At 54.6% G+C, this 16,873-nt stretch overlaps 6 protein-coding genes across 6 annotated transcripts; 3 read left to right on the forward strand and 3 right to left on the reverse strand.

Moving 5' to 3' along the window:
* The first annotated feature begins 1,766 nt into the window (after positions 1-1,766).
* Positions 1,767-4,941, forward strand: BDY24DRAFT_357972 (cytochrome P450). Its single transcript, XM_076637823.1, has 16 exons — positions 1,767-2,035; positions 2,134-2,206; positions 2,275-2,318; positions 2,399-2,461; positions 2,552-2,611; positions 2,752-3,160; positions 3,246-3,304; positions 3,379-3,473; positions 3,538-3,709; positions 3,788-3,848; positions 3,929-4,011; positions 4,083-4,151; positions 4,225-4,330; positions 4,410-4,477; positions 4,558-4,653; positions 4,759-4,941. Exons 1-16 carry the CDS (start codon positions 1,901-1,903, stop codon positions 4,834-4,836), a joined length of 1,671 nt encoding a protein of 556 aa, XP_076500372.1. The 5' UTR covers positions 1,767-1,900; the 3' UTR covers positions 4,837-4,941.
* A 1,875-nt stretch (positions 4,942-6,816) lies between these two features.
* Positions 6,817-8,053, forward strand: BDY24DRAFT_377076 (uncharacterized protein). Its single transcript, XM_076638735.1, has one exon. The coding sequence runs from the start codon at positions 6,884-6,886 to the stop codon at positions 7,817-7,819; it is 936 nt and encodes a 311-aa protein (XP_076500373.1). The 5' UTR covers positions 6,817-6,883; the 3' UTR covers positions 7,820-8,053.
* A 650-nt stretch (positions 8,054-8,703) lies between these two features.
* BDY24DRAFT_377078 (uncharacterized protein) lies at positions 8,704-9,350 on the reverse strand. Its single transcript, XM_076638736.1, has one exon. The coding sequence runs from the start codon at positions 9,245-9,247 to the stop codon at positions 8,780-8,782; it is 468 nt and encodes a 155-aa protein (XP_076500374.1). The 5' UTR covers positions 9,248-9,350; the 3' UTR covers positions 8,704-8,779.
* Positions 9,351-9,747: 397 nt separating this feature from the next.
* On the reverse strand, positions 9,748-11,646 carry BDY24DRAFT_162909 (uncharacterized protein). Its single transcript, XM_076636185.1, has one exon. It carries the CDS (start codon positions 11,382-11,384, stop codon positions 9,834-9,836), a length of 1,551 nt encoding a protein of 516 aa, XP_076500375.1. The 5' UTR covers positions 11,385-11,646; the 3' UTR covers positions 9,748-9,833.
* Positions 11,647-13,124: 1,478 nt separating this feature from the next.
* BDY24DRAFT_411962 (uncharacterized protein) lies at positions 13,125-13,788 on the reverse strand (the record flags this gene model as incomplete). The annotated part of the gene is made up of 2 exons (XM_076642994.1): positions 13,125-13,475; positions 13,579-13,788. 2 exons carry the CDS (start codon positions 13,786-13,788, stop codon positions 13,125-13,127), a joined length of 561 nt encoding a protein of 186 aa, XP_076500376.1.
* A 103-nt stretch (positions 13,789-13,891) lies between these two features.
* On the forward strand, positions 13,892-16,646 carry RCM1 (rRNA (cytosine-C5-)-methyltransferase RCM1). Its single transcript, XM_076637641.1, has 11 exons — positions 13,892-14,015; positions 14,122-14,363; positions 14,441-14,577; positions 14,651-14,789; positions 14,873-15,289; positions 15,369-15,439; positions 15,524-15,597; positions 15,678-15,690; positions 15,781-15,963; positions 16,037-16,089; positions 16,173-16,646. The coding sequence occupies exons 1-11, from the start codon at positions 13,986-13,988 to the stop codon at positions 16,623-16,625; spliced, it is 1,812 nt and encodes a 603-aa protein (XP_076500377.1). The 5' UTR covers positions 13,892-13,985; the 3' UTR covers positions 16,626-16,646.
* The last annotated feature ends 227 nt before the right edge of the window (positions 16,647-16,873 follow it).

The following is a 16,873-nucleotide window of genomic DNA, read 5'->3' on the forward strand; positions in this document are numbered from 1 at the left end:
TAGAGGGTGAGAAGCGCGTAGGTTTGGTCGTGGAGGTGGAGGAAGGGGTCCTGTTGGGATGAGGAGGAGTTTGATGGGAGGAGGAGGAGGAGGTCGAGCTCGAGCGAGGGAGGGAGGAGTCTTGGCCGTCCATAGTAGTAGGAAGAGGGACTCGACGAAGGTACGAACGAGGTTGAGAAGAACTCTCTGCTGTCGAAGGTCGAGATGGAGGGTTCGAGGAGGAAGAAGGAGAGGATACAGGATTAAGAGAAGCTGACATGACGAGGTGAGGCGAGCCGAGGAAGGAAGGTTGAGAGCTCGGAGGGAGGGCTTGAAAGGTCTACGAAGGAGGTTGGTGGTATCCTAGTAGTAGTGGGAGGGTAAACCTGCTTTCCTTCGGGGAATCTTTTTTTCCTTCGCCGGACGAGGTGGGCGTTTTGGAGAAGGGAGGGTGAGGGAGGACAGAAAACGAGTTGGAGAAAGCCTGGACAAGACGATCGACCGTTTTCTGAGACCCCCAAGGAACAATTTTATCTCCTGTTTGGATCCCTCCTCTTCCCATCTCCTGAGCAGCTTCCCAGAAAGAAACCGGATAAAAATTTCTCTTCTCAGAGCTGCCTTGCAAGTCCCACCAAGCCCTGACCTTGTGCTTCGCTCGCTTTGGAACGCGTCGACGGTGGTTTCAGCTCCCCGACCTTCACCAGAGACCTCCTCCTGCCCCGTCCACATACGCCGCTTCGAGGAGACGCTTCGGTTGCCGATCCCTTCCCCTTTTCGTTCGGTGCTGCAACGACCGACTTCCTTCAACTCGGACACAAGGCGATTTTCGACCTTGCCGCTCGTCGTCCTCCCTGGATCTCGACGCGTACGACTGATGCTCCTGCTCAGAGCTGAGGCTACTCCTTGAAGAGTTTAACCTTCAGTCGTTCAAAATCCGAACAGAAGGTCCGAGGGAGAATCAGCAAGATCCACTCGAAAGTCGCGTTGTCGAAAATGCTTGCTCTTCCCCCTCGCCGGACCTTCTCTCAGGGATTTGGAGGTTGTTCGTGAGCTCCAGAGACTGTCTACTACCGAAAACAAAAACTTGTTGGCTTTCTTGATACCCTTCAGCTCGTGCCTGCTCGTCAATCTTTCAGGATGCGTCGTCGCGTCGCTGTGGGTGGTTCGGTCTGATCTTCCAGCTAGACCGAAGTGAGTTTTAGCTGGCACACGTAGATCGTATCTCACTGTATGTGCCTGAATTCATCCAGATCAAAAGTGCCCCCTACTTCCTTGGATTCCTCTGGGGGACCTCGACGCGTCGCATCCAGCCGTTCCGACTATCTGGCCTACGAGAGGTCGAGTTTCGAACATCAGAGTTTCTTGTGATTTTTTGTGATTCATGATAGAGAACACTTTCACTTCGCTCCCTCGTAGTACGTATTCGTCCTCTCTCTCGCAAACGGTCGTTTCAACCCTGAGTGTACGGATCTCGTTTCCCTCCCTTCGACCCGAAAGATCCCCTCACTCGAAATCATTCACTATTTTTGGGACCGAGAGAGAGAGCTGAAGAGGCCGGGAGGAGCTAAGGAGGGAATCAGAGTAACGAGAGAAAAAGTCGAAGGTGCGACGGGCGTCGGAGATAGGATGAGAACGAGCACCTTGGGCTTTTTTTCACGGTTGGCGAGGATAACTTTACTCCTCGCTGAAGATAGGACCTCGTATGGGATCTGATCTCACCTTGTATATTCTCTGAGAGAGCAAAAGAAGGAGGAGAATCGACGCGACCTTCAAAAGCACAGTCCCAAAGTCGAACCACCTTCCGACCTTCTGAGAGAACCAACCGCCTTCCTTCCTTCTCAACTTCCATCTCCTTCGTTCCCCTTCTATCTTTTCTAGACTCGACAAGCAGGTCCTCCACCTCCTTATCTCCTTCTTCAAGATGTCGAAGAACCTCCTCGCGGACCTCCCTCTGTTCATCCCTCGAGATCAACTCCCTTCCCTCCCTGTCCTCGCCCTCGCCCTCTTCATTGGAGCTCCTCTGCTCGCCGTCGTTCTCAACGTCGCTCACCAGCTCGTGAGTGCAGTCTCTATCCTTCAACTCGATTGCTTGGTTCGGAGAGACGCGACTGGCTTTTGGACTGACGAAGCCTTTCTGCTCCCCTCCTTCAACAGCTCTGGCCCAAAGACCCTACGCTCCCTCCTGTCATCTTCCACTTCTTCCCATGGATCGGTTCAGCTGTTTCTTGTGAGCTCCTTGTAGCTCTTTCTCTTCTCGTGCTCCTGGGACTGATGAAAAACTTCTCGCTCTTGAAGACGGAATGGATCCTTACGCGTTCATGTTCGCCAACCGAGAGAAGGTGAGCTCGACGCCCAAACCTTTTTCTGTCTCGCCCCGTCCCACCATCAGCTCTCTGACTTTGCTGCTTCTCCTTTTCAGTACGGAGATCTGTTCACCTTCATCCTCATCGGTCGTAAAATGACTGTCGCTCTCGGACCCAAGGTGAGTGTCTGCTGGCGGTTTCCTTCCCTCCGACTTTTGAGCTCGAGCTCACCTTCCCTCTCTTTTTCCTCCTTCTTCTCCTCATCTCAGGGAAACGACATGATTCTCGGAGGAAAGCTCAGCCAAGTTTCTGCTGAGGACGCCTACACTGTGAGCTCCACCATTTCAAATGTTATCTACTGGCAGAGCTCAAGGCTCCAAGCTGATCGTTGTTCTCCTCCCTCTTTCCCCTTCACGCCTCGCTCCCTTCCTTCTCCTCGGCCAACCCTTCCTTCCTCTCCCTCTCCCAGCATCTCACCACCCCCGTTTTCGGAAAGGGAGTCGTCTACGATGTCCCCAACCACGTCCTCGTCGAGGAGAAGCGAGCTGTCAAGGCTGGTCTCTCGCTCGAGAACCTTCGCTCGTACGGACCTGACATCGAGGATGAGGTTGAGCTCATGCTCAAGACCGACGCCTCTTTCGCCACCTACCGATCCAAGAACGCCAACACCACGTGGGGATCTTTCCCTGCTCTCAAGACCCTCTCGGAACTTACGATCCTCACCGCTTCGAGGACTCTCCAAGGAAAGGAGGTTCGAGCTGCTTTGAACAAGTCCTTCGCTCACACCTACGAGGCTCTCGATGGAGGATTCACCCCTCTCAACTTCATGTTCCCCAACCTGCCTTTGCCCAGCTACCGACGACGTGATAAGGCTCACAGTGAGTGCTCGTTTCCCGTTGGTCCCTTCTCGACGCGTTTCGGGAGAGTCAGGCTGAACTTTCTCTTTCCTCGCGTCTTTTCCAGAGGAGATGAGCGACTTCTACTACGACATTATCCAGAAGCGAAAGGAGGGTATCTCTGAGGTAAGCACCACCTTCCCAACTCTCGATCCACGCCTTCTCGAGCTGAACAACTCTCTCCTTGCCCACTTTCGAAGGTCGACGACGAGAAACACGACATGCTCGCTTCCTTGGCTACTTTCACCAACAAGGACGGATCAGGACTCGAGGATCGAGAGATGGCTCACATCATGTGAGTTCCTAGTCTCCCATTCCTTTCCTCGAAGCTCAAAGCTGACCCTCGTCTTCTCGAACAGGATCGCCCTCCTCATGGCCGGCCAGCACACCTCCTCTGCCACCTCCAGCTGGACTCTCCTCGAACTTGCCAACCGTCCCGATATCCAGAAGGCTCTCTACGATGAGCAGGTTGCTGTTCTCGGCAAGCCCGACGGATCTTTCAGGCCTCTCGACTACGACGACATCAAATCGGTTCGTTCATCCTTCTCTTCCTCTCTTTCCTTTCAGATCTCGACTCTCGGCTGACGAACCTTGCTCGCCTTCTTGCAGCTTACTGTCATGGACTCTATCATCCGAGAGACTCTTCGAATCCACGCTCCCATCCACTCGAGTGAGTCTCGTTGATCGACGCGTTCGTCCTCCTTTATGAATTGACTCAACTCCCTTTCTTTCTTCTTTCCTCCGTCTCAGTCATGCGAAAAGTTGTCGGAGACATCCCCGTCCCCACCTCCCTCGCTGCTCCCTCCGAATCTTCCTCTTACGTTATCCCTAAGGTTCGTTCCCTCTCTCTTTCCCTTTCCTCGAACCCTTTCCCTGACGCGTCTTCGTTCTTCTTCGCACACAGGGTCACTTCGTGATGGCTTGCCCCGGAGTAGCTCAGATGGACGCTCGTCTCTGGGCTGATGCCGCTAAGGTTCGTCTCTCTCTCTTTCTCTCCCTACTCGTCTCTCCTCACGCGTTCTGACTTTTCTCCCTTCCTCTTGCAGTGGGAGCCCTCTCGATGGACCGACCCTGCTGGATTCGCCGCTATGGCTGGAAACCAGTATGATAATGGAGGAAACGGAGAGGCTTTGGTCGATTACGGATTTGGAGGTTGGTAGCTCGTTCTCGTTCTCGTCCTCCTCTCCTCTCTCGCTGACCTTCTCGTTGCTCCGTCCTTGATTGAACGCAGTCATCTCCAAGGGAACCCAGTCCCCTTACCAGCCTTTCGGAGCTGGAAGGCATAGATGCATCGGAGAGGTGAGTCCTTTCCTCAAACCCAACTCTTCACCTTCTTTCGTTCGAGACACTGACTCGTCGTCGTCGTTCTCTTTCATCAGTCCTTCGCCTACGTTCAACTCTCCACCATCATCGCCGCCGTGATCCAGAAGATGGAGCTCAAGCTCGTGGGAGGAATGCCTCCTCCGAATTACGAGGTGAGCCCGACCTGATTCTCATCTCACTTCCGTTGAAAAGCGAAACCTCGATGCGAGAACCCGAAACCGAAACTGACCCACACGCTCTTTTGGTTTGGTTCGCAGACGATGATCGTGCTCCCCAAAGCTCCCGATACCATCATGTACCGACGACGAGTGGCTGCTGTTCCCGCGTCGGCCTAGGTGGGGTGAGGAAGGGAGAGAGTCGAACGACGGAGGGAGAGAGGGCGTTGGGATTGGAACTCGATTTTGGTATTTGCTCTGATAGAGATGTCGTATTTTTCTGTGCTCTGCTCGATTTCTGCTAGTCTTCCCATCCACCTCGTCAAAGCGAAGGTTTTCTCCCGTTTGTTTGGTTCAAGAATCGCAGAGAAAGAGGCGCACCATCCAAAGATGGTGATATGCTTGTGGGAGAGTCGAAACGGGGAGTGTCTCTCCCTCCCTTGACTCCTTCCCTTCTTGCCTCACCTCACCTCCACTCTGCTTCAGCCCAGAGCGAAAATGTCTTTCACCTTTCAACCATCAAACCCTCGCTCTTCTTTTCCGTTCTTCGTTCGACTTCCTTTCGTCGGTCGGCTGGTCGACTTCTGAATTCAGCCCGACGACCCTTCTCTTTCCTCCTCCCTCCCTTCCTTCCCGCCTCCTCACCAGCCCTCTCCAAGCTCTTAAGCCATGACGACCACCTTCAGCACTCCTCCGAACCGGCCTCCTCATCGAATCCACCGTAAACCGTTCGCTTACGACCCTCTCGACGCCTTCTCCTTCCCTCCCCTCTCGCCCTCCCAAACCTCTCCCTCTCCCTCCAACTCAGCCGTCCTTCACCTCCCGGACCACTTCAACCTAGGATCCGAATCTCCTCGGTTGCTCTCCTCGCCGGAGCCTCAGTCCAGTCCCTGCACGTCCGACTTCGATAACTCCGACGACGACGAGGAAGACGACGACGAGATTGGAGACGAAGAGGATGACTTTCGACGCGGGATGCCTAGATTACAAGCTTCGTTGAGGGGGTTTGGACTGGTTGGAGAGGAAGGGAGGAGGATACAATTTGCGAGACCGTTGGGGAGTCAGCAGGTTGAGGTGCTGGATTCCGAGGAGGAGGAAGGAGAGGGAGAGAAGGGAGAGGGAGAGGGAGGGTGTGCGAGGATTCTGTCGGATCCGGAGGTCGTTCGTGAGTGTCGCTCTTCTTTTTCTGTTCTCTTGCTTAGCCTCTTCAAAGAGCTTAGCTTTAGTCGTTGACCGTTTGCTCTTCCATTCTGTTTTTCTAGAACATCTCTTCGGTCGCTCCATCCAACGAACCCGACGCATCAACTCCCTCACCCCCTCCTCCGCGTCCCACAACCTCTGTTCCCTCGCCCTCACCCTCGAATCCCCTCTCACCGCCCTTTCCGACGCCTCATCGCTCTCCCTCTCTCACCCAGCCGTCAAACGAATCACTCCAACCCCTTCCATCCGATCCGAACTCTCCTCGACCTCCCACTCCTCCTCCCTCGCCGCCTCGAGACGTAAGCTCAAGGCTGTCTTCAAGGACGAGTTTGCCGAGATGGCTGCTGAGAGTGGAGCCGAGGCTGAGGCGGAAGGACTGGCTTCGGATGGCTTGGGGTTGTTTGAGGATGTGGGAGAGGAAGCCGAGCACAAGCAGAGGAGGAGAGGGATCGATTTCGGAGGAGTTTCCGAGATGGGTGTTTTGGAAGCGAAGAAGACGAGGGATGTGGGACCGGTGTTGGTGTTTGACGACGAGGACGTCGAGGAGGTAGAGGCTGTGGCGATGGAACGAGGAAGGAAGGTCTTCAAGAGGAAACTCACCTCTCCGTTCACGTCGTCGCGTCCTTCAACTCCCATTTCGACCTCGGTCCCTGAACCTCTCCTCTTCACTCCTATCACCGCTTCCGAATCACTCCGACCTACTTCCTTCGAATCTACCTACGGGTTCGCCCTCACAGCCCATACCCCAGCTTCAGCCCACGCTCTCTTCGCTTCGATCCCAGCGCCAACGGAACGCGTCCCACTTCCTTCGCCCTCCGCTTCCCTTCAACCTTCGCTCTCCCTCTCGTCCTCCCTTCGATCGGTCTCCTCCTCTACAACCACTACCACAACCAACACTTCCACCTCCTCACCCGACGGTCCTCTTCGAACCGGAGCCTACACCACCCGTCAACACGCTCGTCGAACTCCAGCTCTTATCGGACTTCGAGAACTTCGAGAGCTGAGGACCGCTGCTCTCGTGCTGGAGATGGATGCGAAGAGACATGTGAGGTTACCGGTGTCGATGATGGGTCACCCGAGGGAGATGGAGAAGAAGGTGAAGAGGAAACCGGTTCCTGTTGGAGGGGATCTGGATTTGGTGGTGATTGCGACGGAAGGAGGGAGCGAGTCGAGTGGGTCCCCTCCATCGGAGGTGGTAGAGGAAGGGAAGGATTTCTTCCTTTCTTTCCCAGTCGAAGTTGTCGCCTCAGTCTCTACTACCTTGGCCATCCCTCGTTCCCCTCGACCTCCTCGATCTTCGGCGCGTCCCCTCTCCATCGCCATCATGCCCTCCTCCCCTCCTCCTCTTCGACACACCCTCTCCTCGTCGGAAGCCATCCCACTCTTCCTCCCCGAACCGACTCACCTCCAACCCACTCTCGCTTCCTCCTCCGCCTCGTCGACCTCGTCTTTCGAATCCTGCCCGATCCCACCAACCCCTCTCGAGGCTTCCTTCTTTCCTTCGTGTCCTACTCCCACTCCGGAAGAGCTTCCCAGGACGGACTCGTTGCTTTTCGAGCTCTTGAGGGCGGGAGAGGGAGCGGGAGAGGAAGAGGGAGAGAGGATCGTGACGGATTGGTCGAATGGAGTGATGGGAGGAAGACAGAGGGTGGTCGTCGATCAAGTGGAGGTTCTGGTAGATGAGGTTAAGTTGAAGAGAGCGTTGAGTAGGAGCAGGAGCAGGAGAGGAGGGAACGCGTCGCCCGCGTCGACCAGCTCGTCGTTCTCTTCCTCGCACGCCATCGTCAACGCAAACATCAACGCGACCAGAGGAGCTGGAGTTGGGTTGGGTCTGGGGTTGAAGGGTGGGTTGGGACTGAAGGGGCTGAAGTGGGCGACGAAGCAGGGAGGAGCAGGAAAGGAGAAGCAGGCGAGTTTGGGAGGGAAGAGGGTTTGGAGGGGGACGAAGGGGTCGGAGAAGTAGAGGAGCCTAGTTCTTTCGGTCTAGAGTTCGTGGTTTGTTTTTTCGTGCTTTCTCTGTTTGCTTTGTGCTTTGCTTTTGTCGTCGTCGTTCTCGTTTCGTTCGTCCTTTCGGTCTCATTGTTCTTTGTTTCTTTCTCGTCAGTCAGTCTTTACTACTCTATCTACATTCGCTTGGCTTATCGCGTCTTCATTTTTTCCGCCAACTATCTAGATCACGCTCGTTTCTCTTTCCTAATTCGCTGGGGTTGGGGAAAGGAACAGAGGGACAGAGAGAGCGACGCGTCTTCGACTTCAAAGTTCACGATATCGTCCAGCTGGTCCTGGACTCTCTCTCGCTCGCACCCTCACTCCAGCCGCTCCCAAGAAGAAAATTGAAAGTCATGATCGTGAAAGTTCATTAAACAGAAGAAAGCTACGAAACCACCAACTCCTCAGGCTCTATCTGTCCTCGTCGTTCAAAGCACCTCCTCGTTCCCTCCTCTTCGTCGTCTCCTCCTCCGCGTACTCCTCAGCGTACCGACTCAGCTCTTTCTCCTCCATGATCTCCCTGGTTCGCCCGTACGCCAACCCACTCGTAAACAACACCCAGCGAAGATCCTCCATCGCTTTCTTGAACTCCGGAGACCCCCATCCCCCTGCCTCCTTCGTTCTCAAACTTAGTCATAACATGATCGCCATCCCTGAATCGTCGAACAGAGAGAGGACTTTGGAAAGTGAGTCGTTTTGACGGAGAGAGTTCGTTCGACGCTGATTTCCGCCTTGTTGCACCGGACATCGAAGCAGGAAACATCCAGATCACCAAATAATGGTTCGATGGAATTAATCAAACCCTCAAGGAGTTCCTTGGAGCAGGAAGTCGATGTACGTTCCCCTCTCTTCCCTCTTCGTCCGACGCGTCGCGGTCGCTCGCCTTAGACGGAGGACACCTCGAGAAGATGGTTAGATCTCCAACCACTTCCTCTTAGCCACTTTCCGTTCCGACGATTTCGAGAGATTGGTTTAATTCTTCTTTGTTTTTTACTACACGAACACAGAGGGACAGAAAAGCGAGATGTGGGCGCACTGAGAGGGACACGGCAGCTAGAGAAGGGGAAAAGGGAGATGGGAAGAACGAAGAAAGGGAGAGAGAGATAGGGAAAGACAAGCACGGTTTTAAGGGAGTGGGGAGACGAGCAAAGGTAAGCAGAGGAAGGGTGTTTTGTTGGGACAGCGTGTGAGAGAAAGCGAGAGAACGTATTAAGTGAGCGACGGTGTGAGGAGAGAGATAGGATGGCAAGCGTAGAGTACGTAGACGTAGGTAGATGAGGGGAGAGAGGGAGTCGAAGCAGAAGAACGAAAGCACGAGTGAAGCAAAGCAAACCGAGAACGAGAACGAGGCGACGCTACAGTCCTTCCCCTCCTCCTCCTCCCAACCCGTTCGGAACTCCATCCCCACCCTCAAGCTTCATCTCGGGAGCTCCTCCTCCTCCTCCTCCCCAGCTCCCAAGAACAGCTCCTCCTCCCACTCCTGCTCCGTTTCCGACCCCGTTCCCGTTCCCATTTCCGTTCAACCCACTCTTCCTTCCTCCATCTCCCAAACTCGCCATGTAAACCTCCAAGAATCCCCTCTCCACCTCCACTCCGTTCGAGTTCCTGCAAACAATCTTCTCTCCGTAGCTCCCAGCCCCCTTCCCTCCCTTCCAGTTGTTCTCGACCTTGACGCTGCTCGCAGCGGCGGCTTTAAGCAACGCCTTCGCGGCTCTCGATCCAGCCTCCATGGCGTCTCGAACGGCGGCTTCGAAGGGAAGAGGGTAGGATTGTCGAAGGACGGACCAGACGTTGAAGATGGGGAGGTAGAGGCCTGATTTGAGGTGAGCGGCGGAGAGGACGGAGGAAGGGTTGGGAGTGGAAGGGTGAGAGGCTGGGGAGGCGGTTGGAGAGGGAGTTGGAGGTGCTGGAGAGGGTGGGAGGAGACAGTCGGAGGGTTGGGCGCCGAGGGAGGTGACGATCTGAAGGAAGAACGAAGAAAGGAAAGGTCAGCGACGGAGGAAAAGGAAGAGGAGGAGAGGAGGAGACGAGGAGAGGAAGGAAGGAAACGAGACTCGACTCACATCGTTACAGAACGCCAACAGCCCAGGATCGCTCGAAACAGCCTGGTCGTCCAGCTTGCAACAAGCCTTCAGTCGATCCATCACACTATAAGCCTGAGCCGACCCGATCTCAATCCTCCCTGACGGCGTCCCCGCCGACGACCTCCCCATCGACTGCTGCTGGAAGTTCGGCGTCCCACTCCTCGAAGGAGCGTTGTTGTTGCTGAACGATGACGATCCTCCTGGAGTCGAGACCTGCTGCTGAGGGTAGGAAGGGAATCCGTTGGCGAGAGGAGAGGAGTGCTGAGAGGAGGGTTGACGATGATGGTTTTGGAGAGGGAAGGAAGGGTGACCGTCTCCTCCGCCGGCTCCGTTGCCGCTTCCGTTGTTGGTGTGCTGGGAGTTCGAAGAGAGAGGACGTTCGGGTTGGTTTTGGTTGTTGTTGTTCTGCTGCTGCTGTTGCATGAGGTTGTGGTAGGTCTGTTGCTGAGCCTGAGCGAGTTGATGCTGGTACTGAGCGGCGTAAGGGGAGGAGGCGTTGTTGGGAGATCCCGGAAGGGTGTTGGGGAGGTTCATGAGAGTCGCAGGGTACATGTTGGAGGGAGGGAGGGAGTTATTGTTGTTGTTGTTGTTGTTGTTGTTGTTGTTGTTGTTGAAAGCGTTGAGCTGGTTCTGCTGATGCTGGTTGAGCTGCTGCTGGAACTGAAGGACGTCTTCCGGTCTAGGCGATCCTCCTCCGAGATGGGACGACGAGAATCCTGCGCCGTTCATCATGTTGGGCGAGAAGGGAAGTCGCTGATCTCCTCCTTGCTGGCCTCCTAGTCCTGCTGGGAAGGTTCCTGTTGGGAACATATTGAAAGCGTTGTAGGGCATGCGAGGACCTGATCCTCCGTTTCCGTTGTTGGAGCGACTCGAGTTGAACATGGAATCGACCTGGTTGAAGTTGTCGGCTGCTGAGCTCGGTCGACTGATGTGATTGGACGAAGCGTGTCTCTTCCTCGACTTGGTTCCTCCTCCATCGTGGGTGTCTGGCGTTCCTTGACCGTGAGAGTCGAGGGATCCTGACTCGGATCCTGAGAAGTCTCCATCCATTTTGACGGTCGACGAGGAGGCTCCTGGAGTATCGATGACCTTGCCTCGACCAGTAGGACCAGAACGGATGGCGGGCTGGAGAGGGGATTGTATGCATCGAGGGGGAGGAGAAGGAGAGGGAAGAACGAGAGGAAGAAGAAGAAGAGGAGGAAGAAGAAGGTCAGCTTCTCGTCTCGTTCTTCCCGAAGAAGTCCTGAGCTCGTTCGTTTTGAACGCTCCATCCAACGTTCCAATCCACTCTTCCACCTTCAAGCTATACACCATCAGAAAGAGAAGACGCAGCTCTCCATAGAGAAGTTGCTCTCTTCCCTCTCTCGTCCCTGAAACCCTACCGAAACGAAGCACGAAAGGAAGGAGAAGGGAAGGAGGAAGGAGGAGAGGACTGACTCTGTTCGCTGGTGGCATATGAAGAGCCTCCCTCAACTCTGCGTTCTCTGTCTCCACCTCCTTGACTCTCTCCTCTAAGGCAGCCAGATGAGCCGCTCGTCTAGCTCGAAAAGCTCGTTGAACTTCTCTGGCACGAGAGGGAGGAAGGGCGTCGTTCCGCTTCCTTCCTCGCTGCTCGGTTCGTTGGGACGAGGAGGACTGGGAAGAAGGCAACAACAAGAGGGTTCAAGGAAGGGATTAGTACAAGTTCCAACATGGAAGGTGGTGGTTAGAGGTTGAAAGTTCAAACTGAGATTGAAAAAGTGTTGATATAGATAAGGAACGTACCCCGTGAGGAGGTTTGTCTTCGTCCATTTCAAGTCTTTGAGGGAGCGGTTGGGGAGAAGAGAGAGATAGGAAGGAGGCGGATATCCGAAGATTTAATCTCGTCCGAAGGTTTTCGGTTCCGAAGGCGTCGAGCTGGGTGGGTGTTGAGGAGGCTCGAAGAAGAGGAAGAAGAAAGAAGGGGGGGGGTGAGGATGGAAAGAGAGAGGGAGAAGGGAGGCAATTCTCGAGCTGAAAGATTGAAAGCCGCTCGTCACGACGGACGCCGTCGCCAGGGAAGTGCCTCTCTCTGAAACTTCTCTACTCCTTTTTCTTACCACCTCGGTTCCCGCTGAGATCTAATCTCTCAACTGATAAGAAGAGATTACGCCGAGGGGAAAAGCTGCGTGGGCATTGGACACGACGGTGATCTTCCCAAAAGAAACCATTGCTTCGAGTCGCGCGATGTTTGCAACAACCCTCTCTCGCAAAAGACAGTTTCTCTTTCCTCCCGACGACGAAAGCACGAACGAGCCAGGGCTTGGAGCCTTGGAACGAAGGGGCTCGAGACGCCTCTTCATGACCAACTTCGAGATAGCGGATTGAAGACGAAGATGATGTCAAAAGAAGAGAGAGAGGTCGAACGTCGTTTTCTTTCGAGAGTCGTCGTCCTTGTAGGCGTTTCGGGAAGATGATGCATTGAGAGAGTAGGCAAGAGAGAGGTGGCTGCGTTGAGGTTTCGAGGAGGGAGAGGGGCTCTGCAGGACGACGCCCAGGGATCTGGAGAAGAAGAGAGGAAGAGAGGAAGAGGTGAGCGAGCGTTACTCGTCGCGCTTGAACGAACAAAATAATAGAGAGGACGTCCTGGAGACGGATTTGGACGACTCACAGAGTGGGAAAAGACACGAAAGAGTAGGCCGTGTTTGAAGCCGAGGGAAGGCGTGAGAGGCAAGGAAAGCAGACGCGGATTGGAGGGCCGAACGCGTCTCAGTCTGTTTCCAAGAGAGCCGCTGAGAAAGACGTGACTCGATCAGGACCCAAGAGAGAACAAATCAAAAGGTGTAGATAATCCTGAGCTCACCCAGATGACTCTTCTACGGAGTCGTTCGCTCCTCGACGTTCGAAACCTCAAACCTGACAAGCTTCATGAACTCCCTCCGTCGTTCCTCCTCGTGAAACTTCCACCCTTCCAGCACCTCCGCTTCTACACCCTCCTTCTCCTTCTCAGAACCCGAGACGACTTTTGTCTCCTTGATTCTCGCGGAGAGAAAACGGACAGGAGGGCACATCTCCAAGATCACACCCTCCCTCCCTACCCTCTCCTCCTGGTAAACCTCGTCTCCCCACCTCCCTCCATCCGTGTCAAATCGAACGAAATCGACAGAGGTTTCCCACCCGATGGACAAGCTAGTAGCCAAATCGTCATGAGTCCATCGAACGCTACGTTGGTGAGGATCAGGGAGGTGAGGTTGCGAGGTTGAGACGAGGGATTTGGCGAGGGTTGAAGAGCGAGCAGGGAAGTCCTTGGACGTGAACGACGGTTGGGTCGAGGATTCGAGTGATGCTCCCCCATCGAAGAAGTTCTTCCTTTTGGTCGACGAGGTCGCAGGGGTTGATCCCTATGGGTCGGAGGGTCAAGAAGTCGACGGGGAGGGAGGGGAAGATGATGGAGGTCGAGGGAGGTGGGAGTCGGTCGGTTGAGAGGTGGAGTTCGCCGCCTGTTTGGAAGGTAGCGACGATGGTGAAGGTGTGGACGTGCTGGATCGAGAGGTATGGATGGAGTTGAGGTTGAGAAACGCCTGGATCCTGGAGAGAAAGAGACAAGGCGAAGAACGTCGAGATGATCAGCTTTCGGACTTCTCTCTTTCTTCTGCTGTAGCCTGCAAAGCACATTATGTATGGAGCTCACTCGTGAACAGAAGAGTAGCTCAGCTTTGTCGAGTCCGACGAGTTCGATGTCTCGATAGAGGAGAGGGGGGGAGAGCTGAAGGAAAGCGAGGGAGAGGCGGGAGGTCTTCGAGAGCGTCGAGGGATCGCAAAAGCGAAGGACGTGGTGCTTGAGCTCGAGCGGGAAGATCGGTAGACGTCGAGAGCCGATTGAGGGGACGAGGGAGCTCATACTGGACGGCGGAGCGGCATTTGAAGAGAAAGTGCTGATGGCGGTGAGAGGAAAGGTGATGAGCTCGCCAGTTTTGGTTCGAGCTCACCTTCTTCTTCCTTTCCCTCCCTCTTCCCTGCCAACGCTCACTCGCAAACACAGAGAAATCTACCAAGGACGTCTCAGCAGAACCTTTGGATCTCAGATCTTCTCTCAGGATGAATCTCTACTTTCAAGCAGCATCCTTCGTGAGCTTCAACTTCAACTTGACCAAGCTCACCGAATTCCTTCCCTCCCTCCCCTCCCTTTACTGACGCTGCTTCCCACTCTCCCTCTTCCTCTTTGCCTAAACAGTTGGACGAGTTGACCCTGCAGAAGACATCCATCAAGGCTCTTCTGACCTCCAAAAACCTTCCCGAGAAGGACTCGAAGCGACTCCTCGCTCTCGTTATCGAAACCCTCAAGTACAAGCCAACGATCCTTGAACTACTCGAGAAGGTCCCCTTGACCAAGGACGACAAGAAGATGATATACCAGAGGAGTAAGAACCTCGCCTTGGTCCTCGTACACGATCTCCTGTTCTCCTCGAAACCTGGGTGAGTTCTTTTGGAAGGTGAGCTCGACGAAGAAACCTCGAGCTGACCTTGAGCTCCCTTGCGTCGGCACTTTACAGGATCCAATCTTCCACTGGACCCATCAAGGAAGCGTTGACAAAGCACCGAGCTAGACTCAACGCTGAGCTGGTCAGGATGAAGATCAAGAAGGGAGTCAGGAGCAACAAGGAGCTTCAGGTAGGAGGAGGAGTCGGAGGTGAGCTCGAGTCTCCGTTCACTCTCTCTCCTCGTCGACATTCTTTGATCGTTGTTCTTCCTCGATCATAAAGATCAAATCCCTCGATACGCACGAATCAACACGAACCTCACCACCGCCGAAACCATCATCGCTCACCTTCAAACTCCCGCCGGAGGGTCATTCACGTTCATCCCTCCCTCCTCTGATCCTTACCCTCAACCGATCCCTCCGTTCGTCCCTCTTGGTCTCTCTTCTCGTCCCAGCCGCGCTCATCAAATTGGCTCTGACTCTTCGCTCTCTTGTCCTCCTACAGTAAACACTTTCACCTCGACCCTCACCTCCCAAAGACTCTCCTCGTCTTCCCTCTCTCTTCCTCTCCAATCCTCACCTCTCACGCTTCCTACCTCTCCGGCCACCTCATTCTCCAAGACAAAGCTTCCTGCATTCCGGCTCACGTCCTTCTCGCCTCTCTTACCTCTCCTACATCAACCCAACCTCTCGACGGAGAGGTCATCGATGCGACAGCAGCTCCAGGCAACAAGACAACGCAACTCAGCGCGTTGATGGGGAACAAGGGAAAGCTGCATGCGTTTGAGCTGAGTCCTGGGAGGTGGAAGACGCTGAGAAAGATGGTGGAGAAGGCTGGATGCTCCAACATCGACTACGGGAAGGAGGGAGGACGAAACTTCTTGGATACCGCGCCGAAGGGACGAGAGTGGGAGGGAGTCAAGTGAGTCTGAACGATGCCGCGTCCTTGGAAGAGAAGAGCGACGGAAACTGATCCTCTCTTGCACTCGCTCTCTTCTCAGGTACATCTTGTTGGATCCGTCGTGCTCTGGTTCTGGAATCGTGAATCGGTTGGACTTTTTGATGGACGATCGTGAGTTCCCTTCGCGCGACAGCCTTTCTCCCAGCAGCAGACTCTGATCTTTCCTGGGATCGGGTCATTGGTCTCGTTGCGCAGCCGAGGAGGAGAACGAGGAGATCAAGAAGGACCGTCTTCAGAACCTCGGCGCGTTCCAACTCTCGATGATCAAGGTTCGTCTCTTCTTCTCTTGCTTCAGCTTCCTCTGTAGCCCCTCCAGCTAACGCCGTTCCTCGCCATTATCTTGCTACAGCATGCCATGAAGTGTGAGCTCTACTCCTTCTTGCATTCTCTTCTGCTTTCGCTCGTCGTCGCTGACCTCTTCGCTCTTTCCCTCTTTCCCTCTCCGTCAAAAGTCACTTCCGCCGTCAAAATTGTCTACTCGACCTGCTCCATTCACGCCGAGGAGGACGAGCTCGTTGTTCTTGCCGCTCTCGAATCAGCCGAGGCAAAAACTGGAGGATGGAAGCTCGCCGGAAGGGAGGAGGTGCTGCCGACTTGGGAGAGGAGAGGAACGAAGGAGGTGATGGGAAAGAAGGGTGAGCTTTGGTTGATCGGTTCGATTTGTTCTCGACTCTGGCTGACCTGTTCCGAACCTTTCATTTCTGCCAGCATCACTCTCCGAGGGAGTGCTTCGTTGCGAGCCCGGGACGGATAAGACGAACGTGAGTGGACGTGTCCTTCACGGCAGTCCCTTTCCCACTATGAGAAACTCAGACTAACCGGTGCTTTGCTTTGACGTCTGCAGGGATTCTTCGTCTCGTGTTTCACCCGTTCCTCGCCAGCCAACGACCTCATCGTCGCGTCGAAGAAGGCCGCCAAACCGGTCGTCGTCGCTCAAACTCCCTCCGCTTCCCTTCCTTCACCATCGACCGAAGTCAACCCAGCATCGAAGAAGAGCAAAGCCAACAAGAAGAGGAAGGCTGCTGCTGCTCCTGCTCCTGTTGCAACCAACGTCGAAGTCGGCGCGTCGAAGGTTGAGGAGGTCGGTGTCGCAGCAGTCGCAAAGAAGGCGAAGGTCGAGGTGGTTCAGGAGCCGAAGGAGGTGAAGGAGGCTACCGCTGTTACCACCCTGGATGGGTGGAAGGGGGAGACTGGTGGAGAAGTGGAGGGAGCTGGAAGCAAGAAGAAGAAGAAGAGAGGAGCGAAGAAGAAGGGAGGAGCCGGTGCTGCTGTTGCTGCTGGCGGGGAGGGAGAGTAAATCGAATGATCTCAACGAGTCTTTTGACAGTTGTATGAGAGAAAAACGTTCTTCCTTTTTTCCCACAACAACGAAAAGATACGACGCGCAGACCGACGCGTCGAGCTTCTTGTTAGCTCCCTCCTCTCGCCCTCAACCGCTTCGACCTCTCCCTCCCCCTTCCCTTACTTCTGCCCCCCTTCGTGGATGGCTACTCCCAAGAACAACCTCTTGGAGCAGCTCAGCAAGCTCAAAGGAGCTAAATCAAG

This window comes from Mrakia frigida (genome assembly GCF_051309035.1).
Source record: "Mrakia frigida strain ATCC 22029 unplaced genomic scaffold BDY24scaffold_3, whole genome shotgun sequence".
NCBI lineage: Eukaryota > Fungi > Basidiomycota > Tremellomycetes > Cystofilobasidiales > Mrakiaceae > Mrakia > Mrakia frigida.